This window comes from Agelaius phoeniceus, chromosome 4, assembly GCF_051311805.1.
Source record: "Agelaius phoeniceus isolate bAgePho1 chromosome 4, bAgePho1.hap1, whole genome shotgun sequence".
NCBI lineage: Eukaryota > Metazoa > Chordata > Aves > Passeriformes > Icteridae > Agelaius > Agelaius phoeniceus.
Window position 1 is genome coordinate 38,142,181 of NC_135268.1, and position 9,123 is coordinate 38,151,303.

Below are 9,123 nucleotides of genomic sequence, written 5' to 3' on the forward strand. Positions count from 1 at the left end.
GAAATTTTAACTGAAAGCCACCAGCTTTAGTACCCAGCCTTGTATCTGCCTTAACTTTTTTTTGCTACAGCTGTTTTGCCAAGCTGTGAATGCCAGGCATATGCAATGTGATTCTTGTAGAAACTAGATGGCACAAACAACAGAAGTTTACCTACCCTAGAAGCTTGTAGAGGACTTTACACAAGAGCACATACCATAGGTTTTGGGGTTTTTTTTGCAGAGCACTGACTTTGGATATTTTCTCTGGGTTGCCAGAGTTATGGGGTTTATTTTACTATCAATTGATTATTTGGTAGGAAGCCCAAATTATTCTGCTTGAATAATTACACAAATGAGGCTTAAAAAGCCTGGTGACAAACTGTTAAACAGTCAGTAGGGCAAAAATAGTACACACAGATTTACTTGAAACATTTATTATTGGCTGTGGATAATCACCCCCTCCCCCAGTATCCAACCCTTGTTTACTAGCAAGAAGACCAGTCATGGTGATATTTTATACTGACACATGAAGGAAGCATGGTAAGCTGGTGATAGCAGTTTGGGCCAAGGTGTAAGGTTATTGGGTGAGCAGTGCATTTTTTGAGTAGAGAGGACTGCACAGTTCCTTCAGTACTGCACACTTTCCATGGGACTGGCTTGATAGCTAAAGAGTTTATAAGTGTAAAGCAGCAAGTCAGGCTTGCTGCCTATAAGCCTGGCTTGTTCAGGTGACTGCTTAAAATTATGTGGTCACCTCTCAACACGTGCCAATACAGATTGCCATGTAACAAAAAAATGGTCAAAATTTATCTCTCTGTATCTATCTCATAGATCACAATACTTCTGAAATATTAAGATGATTATCTCTGTGTTTTCTGTATCTATTGCCTTACAGGGCTAGCCTAAAAAAGCCAGCATTTTAACTTACTTTGGAGTACTGTATTTCAAACAGAGCTTGAATAAAAAAATCTGTTGTTCTAATATTTTTAAATGTTCACTGCTAAGATTAAGCAATTTAAGTGTTCAGAGATGGCATAGTCAAGGCAGGTGACCAGGTAGACACAAGACCCAAGTGTGCTTTAGTACTGTGTACATCAATTTTTACTCTTTTTTTTTAATTCCAGTGAAATACTGTCAAATATGGAAATACAGGCCTTTTGTATGTGCATGTATTTCAAGATGCCTAAACAGAACATGGGAGCTTTTCTTCAGAAGTGCCAGGGATTGAGTGGCTTCAGCTTAAAATGGCATTAAAAATGTGATGGCAGTAATGGAATAGGAAGCTGCAGTGCCATAAGTTGCTCTGAGAGTCATGTTCCTAACAACATGAAGGCTTAGGCTTGAGGTTTCTTTGTCCAGACTAACTAAGGATATTGTGCTGAATAAGAAGAGTTATGCTTTTTGCTGGGGTATACAATATACATAAGAGCTCGTACAGTCTGTTAAACCATGGAAATGGCTTTATGGAAATTAGGTCAGCTACCAGATTTGAAAAGAAAACTTCTTAGGTATTTGATATTCTATAAAGGTATGGAAAGGAAATTCTTTTTACAGTGTAAACTGAGGCAGTGGCTTGTGATTAGAAAGGAAGTTTTTTTTGTTGGTGGTAGTTTTGTTTTACCCTTGAAAACATTATTACATGATCGTAGAATGATGTCGGTTATCTTCACTTGCAGACCCGAATCATTGACTGTTGCAGGGGATCACAAAAGATATCTTTGGTCCAAAGAAAATATCCCTGAAAGATAGGATCACATATTGAAACAATTAGATCATTGTTTATTAGAGCTTTAATATGACATGCATTTCCCACTGTGGATATTTTTTAGCATGTATCATGATGTGTGTGGGATTACTGTGTTTGTGGGATGTCCTTCCAGCAATGCAAATGCAACTGCAGATCTGGATGAAGATCCTGCATTTCTACCTCTGCTAGCCTGCTGTGGGAGCAGTGACCAAATCTTCATTGGCTGAATGGGTGGCAGAACTCCACCCTGGTATTTTAACTTTGAGAAAATAAACTTACCAAATAGGTTATATTATCAAAATAAAGGACTTTGGCATGTGCACACATACTGTTTTAGTGCAGTTTGTCCTGAGAGCACAGATGCAAAGCAGGTCCTGTGTACCTCAGGGTGCTGGAAGGAGTATTTCTTCCGTATTTTTATCAAAGGAAGAGGCTTTACTATGCTGCTCAAAGGTTGAAGTTAGAGACCCAAGGTGTGATTCAGGGTGAGGACACTATATCTGGTTTCAGGGAAAGTGAAAGATGAAAATCTTAAACCCTGCTCTCAGTTTGAAGTTTTTAGCTTTAGAAGTCTTTCCCGCTTGGTTCAACTTGAGTCCCCTACAGGAGTGCTGAAAAGTTGCCTTTATTGGATTTTAGGGGACTTGAGAAATGAGTATTAAGAGGAGCACGTATAAAAAAATAATTTTTGCTTGCCTATATAATGCCATCACATTTTGGTGCCTCTGAAGTATTAGTAAGTTTTGAACTGTTGATATTTCTAATCCAAATTTACTGAAGAAAATGTTGCTGAAGACCTGAACGAAATAATACCTCTTAATACATTTTATTACCTAAAACCAGTATGGGCTGATGGTGTTTCTTTAATTCAGTCATGTTCTTTCTATATAACAACAACAAAAACCAAAGTTCAGTGAGAACTTCACTGTTCAGCTTTGTCAGCAGTGCAAGGAAGCCAGGGAGGTGTTGGTGTTCTTGGGCTCAACCTTTGCCTTGCCTTACACAAGTATATGGGAACCCCTGTGCCCCTCCTTTGTTTTTTCTGCTTTTAACAGCTACTTTTACAGAATTACTTGTTCAACTGACTTATGTGCATGCAGTTTAGAATAGCAATACAGTTCTCTTCCATAGAACAGGGACCAAATAGGGTTTGTTTTTTTTTTTTTGTGGTCCTGAAAACTTCTTCATTGTAAAATGCTCAGAATAAGTGGTTGATGTAGTTATTCTTAGTTTGGATCAAACAGAGGAGTCAAAAGTTGGGTGATGATTCAAATGCTGAATTCCCTGTTAATAGGACGGGAAGGTTTACAAAATATGCTAAGCAAGTCCTAGGTGAGCCCCTGAAAAACAAATCCTCAAAACTGACAGTAACAGAAAATTGGCTATATCTTGATATAATTTCAAACCATCTGAAGTGAGGAATTGCTTTAAAATGATAGCCTATTCTGTGTATGGAAACCGATGGAAATAAAGACGATGGAAATATAACGGGCAGTTGCAAAGAACTATATGAGTTTACATGAAATGAGTGTCATCTTACTTTGGGCAGCAGAGCAATTCATTCAAGTTGCAGTAACAGATCACCTCACAGCCCTTCCCTTCCCAGAAGTGATGTGGCAGAGCATCCTGGACGTGCCGGAGGCTGTCCCTGCCCGCGGGGATGCTGTGGCAGCTGCGCTCCTGGAGGGGCCGCTTGTAGCAGGAAGGGCGCTGGGCAGGCACCGCGGGGGTACCCGGCAGGGAGCTCAGCAGCAGCAGCAGCAGCATCCAGAGCATCTTCATGTTTGCCAAGCTTCCCACAGCAGGGTGCTAAAGAGAAACGAGGTATGTGACACGGTATTGCTGCTGCACAGGGCTCTTTCCCTCATTTGCTTCCTGCCTTGCGTTTTTCTTTCCTGTGAAGTTTCGGTCATTTGAGCCTGAGTGCTGGAGAGCGTTCTCTCCTAGGAGGTAAATAATATTGCAGCAGAATTGATATTCATTACTTTCTGTACAACCTTGGGAATCCTTTCATTGCCAATTGAGGCTTCTGATGCTGGCAATTTTGTTGTTTCTTTGGCCTCTCACCTTGAGAAAATTGCTTTGAGCTGGCCGTGTTTTTTTGGCAATGTAAGTGATTGTATCGATTGCTACCAAACCAGGGGGAAATGTCTGGGTGTGTGTCCTTGCCTCCCTGGCCACTTTGCCTGTCAAAACAAGAGTCACTCACATAAAATAAATAGTATCCTTCCCCATCAGAGTTGTGGAAAAACTGCTTGCTGATTGAATCCTGTGTCATGGGCTGTGTGAGGAACTGAGGCATTAAGCAGTGTCTGCAGGGCTGCCACGTGCTGCTGTCCGGGCCTCTGGTATGATACAGCATTAGGGAGAATCTTCTTCATTGGGTTTTTTTAGTACTGCAGACTGCTTAGTTGAGTCTTGCTACTGGAGGTCATTATGGTTTAACTGGCTTTTTAAAGGGTGGGATAAATTATCCCTTGCAAAACTCTCCTGCTGGCCACTAGGCTTTCCTTTGTTTTGTTTAATGTGAGCTCTGCTGTTCTGTGCTGCTCTGCACAGTCTGACCATGCCACAAAGCTTTGGATCCTTGAACTTGCATTCACTTTCAAAATAGGCTTTTGAACAATGTTTCAGCTGAATTTTTATTGGTATTAGGAGAGTGGGTTTTTTACCTTTCCTTATGCTCAAACAAAATGAATCTGTTTTCTTAACTGAATTTAAACAGGAATTCTGCTCAGAAAATTAAAATAAAGAATGACCAGCTCTGCCCAGCACTCTCCCTGTGTACTCATTTTTCTTGTGTAAGACTTAAGGAAGACTTTGCTGTCCTTCATCTTGTTGGCACTCTGGAACTGGTGCCCTGACATGACATTATGGGCCAGCCCTGGTCTTCATTGTGGGGCTGAAGATTAAAATGGGCTAACCCAAAAATAACAAAGTGTAAGACAACATCTAATCAAAGACTATCAAGGTGTAAGACAATGTCTAATCAGACTATCAAAGGTGAAGTTAAGATGGTAGAGCTATTATCTAGATAAGAAAAAACATGAGGTATGCCAGCTGTAGATATGACTATAATATGAATTTGTAAAAAATCTTGAGATCACCCTTGAAAAACAAACAAAAATTTTAAATATATAAATCTACAGTATTTTTTAGTCATTTTTCTCAGATAGTTTTCTTGCCACTATAGTTATCTTCCATTTCTTTAGCCAATGAGTAAAATGCCATGTAAGAAAATCTGGAAATTTAGATTCATATTAGGGATAAAATGCAACAACTCAAAGCTTTTTAGTTATTTATTTTTATATTTAAACTTGGGTTTTTTTGAACATCAGTAGCAAAATAAAACATTAAAAAGTGGCCAATATATTAAAGAACATGAGTGAAGTGAGAATAAGCTCTTCTGGGGTTTTTTTGGCTTCTGTTGTAGACGCAGAATTCATTGAATAATTCCTTTTAGTTTCCATGAACTTGTATGGGAACTCTTAGTAGAAGACTCCTATAAACTACTAGTTATGGAGCCTTGGGGATCTATTTTTAATTACCTCAGAGTGCAGTATTGAATAACATATTGTCTTTATTAGTTTTAGACCTCAAAACTACTACTCAAATAAAGTAAACATTGCCTGGTGTTTTTTAGACTTGAGTGTAGAATCTGTATTATTATATTCATGGGTTTATTTTGTAGGAGTATAAACACTTTAGTTATGAGGGTTCTGCTCAGAAAAGTCTAATGCTTAAAGAGAAGAAATTTGTTGATACTATACCTAGATAAATGCCAGTGTCAGGGAGTAAAATTTAATCTTCTGTTCAAATAGTTTGGCTTAATTATTTAAGTATTTAATGGAAGAAAATTTCCATGAAAGAGAAAATTAGGAAGCAGGGGTTTTATGCCTTTGTTTCTTATGATTGGATTATTCTGTACTCTTCTACTGAGGATGAGGCATTCATGATACCTTGCTCTTGTGAACTTTTTTTAAATTTCTAATAATTCACGTGATCTTTCCATACCTGGAGTTCAACCTAAATGCTCATTTGACCCTGTTGCCAGCTGCCTACCTCCTCACAATTTGTAGGAATTCACTTCCTGAAAAATAGGCACATTCATCCTGAAAATAGGTGCATTCTCTATACACTGTCAATTTGCTAGATTCAAAAATCATAACCTACAGTTTTTAAGGTGATTCTGTAACTCACTTCTTGCCATTTAGTAAAAATAATAGCATATTGCTGTAGTGTGTCATCAGGAGGGTTTTTATGGGTGGGTGCCAAAATCAGTATTAGCTAAGTCAACATGCAGGACAGCTATGGATAGACAGCTCCTCTGACCAGTTATGCATTTTACCAATAATAAACATTATTATTATTCAGAAAAAAAATTATAATTTTGTTTCTGCTTAAATATTTCCTCTGGTGTTTTTTTTTTTTTTGTTTGTTTGTTTGTTTTTTGGGTTTTTTTTTGTAGATCATAACCAAACAGAAACTTTTTGTGAAAAGGCTTTTCTTCAAATGGGTATTTGTTTCCTGCGGGAGAGCAGTCCCTATTTTCAGATGAAAGGTTGCCAAGGAGCTGCAGTGTTCCATCAGCTCCCTGCACAGGATCGATGCAGACCTTTCAGATGCAGCATCTCTGTCTGACAAACTGCTGCAACTTCTTTTCCTGAGTGCTGTTGAACAGATGTTGGAGTGTCACTGATTGCCTGGGTAAAGAACAGAGCTAGTATGTGCACGTTTGTTTCAAAATGAGTGTCAAAGGCATTGTCTGCTGTTGCATAGCACAGAAGATAGGCTTTTCTCATAAAACAAGTCAGGAAAATGTGATGAACAAATCCAATCACTAATGTGGCTCAGAGACTCATTCATTGCCAGCAAGAATCCTCTTACAGTTCTTTATTTTATAAAGCCTTCTGAAAAGATAGCAATGCCAGGCATGCTAAGCCTGACCAGCTTGCTCTATCAAGATCTTATAATTTCAAATTCTAGCAGGAGTAAAGCCATCTAAAATTACCAAAAATGAGCTCCTTGCATTTGCAAAAATTCTTTTCAGTTAATTATTTTGATTATTTTGACGTGATGTAAGTAAAGTTTAACACCAAATGCACCTGGGAATACAAGTGCTTTGAAATAATTTGGAGCTTTTCCTAAAGGAAAATGGTTAGTTTGGGAATATGCATGATGAGTCAGGAATTAGTGCTGTCTCTGCTTGTTCAGCTGAGAGTGTTTGAATGATCTTGCCAGGCAATTTGGCACCATGGAGTCTTTGGATCCGCTAGTTGCAGAGGTAATCACACTGAAGAGAAAACCCCAGGTCTCAGCCTCCTTGTCCAAGAACAGCAGGGTAATAGTTCATGAGAAGTGATGTCCTTTAAAGGTCACACAGTATTAGTAGGAGCTCAGGTGTTAGAAAGAGAGATAACTGAGAAATGGCACAAAATGTGTATTTTGGCGCTTCTAGAGATCCTGCATGGTTGGGAAAACAGAAATATTTTTAGGTTGGTCCATCAACCATTAAAAATATCAATCCTTCATTAAATATATCCTTCTTTTCCCCTTAAATAGGTTATATTTCTAGTTGCCTAATGTTGAAAACGAGAAATCCATTATTGGGTACACTTGGTCTATGTTCTTTTCCAGTTTGTCCAGTGGCATGTACCAGGTTAACAGGTGGCACTTCAAAAGCATATATATATATAAATTGTTTTACTTATTCAAAATGAAATGTATTCTAGTGTTTATTTATTTGTCAAGTTTGCCTTTCACAACCACCTGTAAAATGCTGAGTATTTAGTATTTAGGTGTTAGTGCTTGATAGTTAGGTTTATTAGTGCATTACTAAAAAATCATTACACAAGAACTGCATAAATGATAATACTGTGAAGAATTTTTTCCATTAAAAAAAATGAGTTACATCTATTTTGCTTGAACAGTTGGTGCACTGTAAGGACAGCAGCTATTCCACTGAGGACGAATTCCGTGAATTACTGCTTTGTAATTTTCATCAATACCATGATTCTTTCCAGAAACTGAGTTCTCATGAAACCCCAATTAGTTTTCTTTAAGACAGCAATTCATTGTGAAGACACCTCTCTCCATATTATATTGAGAACTGGAAGGCAATTTAGTATATTTAGTGACTTCAGATGTTCATATGGAGTATCCAACCTTGAAGAAAAGCAAGATAGTAAAAGAATTATTTTGATCTGGATCCCAGCCATGCAACTGTCTTGAATGGTACCTCCTGCCTGCAATATAACAGCTTCTCCCAAATCTTCTTCTGCATGTTCCCATTTGTATTTCTAATTCTGTAATCTGTAACTAGAAGGAGCAGGTAGACAGGGATAATTGCAGGAGCAAAACGTACCTTAATCTTCTGGTTCACTCCCATCCACTTTCTTGGCAGCTGTATCCTTTGAGATGTACCCAGAGAGAGCTAGAGCTGGGATGAGAGGAGGGAGGGAGGGCTGATGGGAGATGCTGTACAAACAGCCCTTTGTTTGTCCTTACTCTGCCTGTGAGTGATGAGCACTGTTCTCCAGCAGTGGGTCACAGGATGGGCTCCTCTTTCAGCCACTGCCAGCCCAGTCTTGGGGCAAAAATGTAATATATCCCTCCCAGCAGGAAACAGTTAATTCATCCAGGATCTGATGCAAAGGTGTCTCCTCAAAGAGCAAAGCATAACACCCAGAACAAGAGAAGAGGAAAGATCCTGTGGAATAACTGTGTCTTGCTTGTGGAGTGTGAGCAGGCTGGGGGAAATGGGAAGGAGCAGTTTTCTGGGGTTGCATAGCCAGAAAAACATGGTTTCTATACAGGTGTCTTATTTTGGTGGACAAGAACAGACCTACTCAACAATCTCATGCAGTGCTTTAATTTTTGACTTTGGGATCCTTTCAAGTTTTCTGAAAATGACATAATAAAAAAAACCTTTATTATTTTAACCAGATTTCTAGTACAGCATGCTCAACGATGCCACGTTATCAAGTTCTTTGCTGAACAATGTTTAATCAACAGGTAAAGCATTACATTGAAGAGTATTTCAGAGGAAGTTATGTTAGACTAACTTCAGATTAATCAAATTATCTGGTACCATAAAAACAAGAATCTTAAATGGAATTGAAATATTATGTACTAATGAGAAAATAGTCTTGAGGGTGAAGCATGTGTCCTCATATTTCTCTTGCAATTTATCTCTTGTTCTACTGCAGCCATTCTGGACCTATTTTGCAATGGGAATAGAGAGGGATGATTGTTGAGCTGTAATTCTTCTATTTTTCTTGTGTGTGTTGTTTTGATTCTGATGTTGTGTTGTAAGAGTTTAGTTTTCTCTGTCTGTTGGTCTGCTTCTAGTACAGAGGTCTGTTAGGAGTACAAAAAAGGTGCCCCAGCTCAGCTGG

General features: G+C 38.5%; 1 protein-coding gene across 1 annotated transcript; it reads right to left on the bottom strand.

The window, feature by feature from the left end:
- Positions 1-397: 397 nt before the first annotated feature.
- SCRG1 (stimulator of chondrogenesis 1) lies at positions 398-8,241 on the bottom strand. Its single transcript, XM_054632995.2, has 3 exons — positions 8,091-8,241; positions 3,267-3,535; positions 398-1,717 (listed from the first exon to the last, which is right to left on the bottom strand). The coding sequence occupies exons 1-3, from the start codon at positions 8,112-8,114 to the stop codon at positions 1,663-1,665; spliced, it is 348 nt and encodes a 115-aa protein (XP_054488970.2). The 5' UTR covers positions 8,115-8,241; the 3' UTR covers positions 398-1,662.
- Positions 8,242-9,123: the final 882 nt, after the last annotated feature.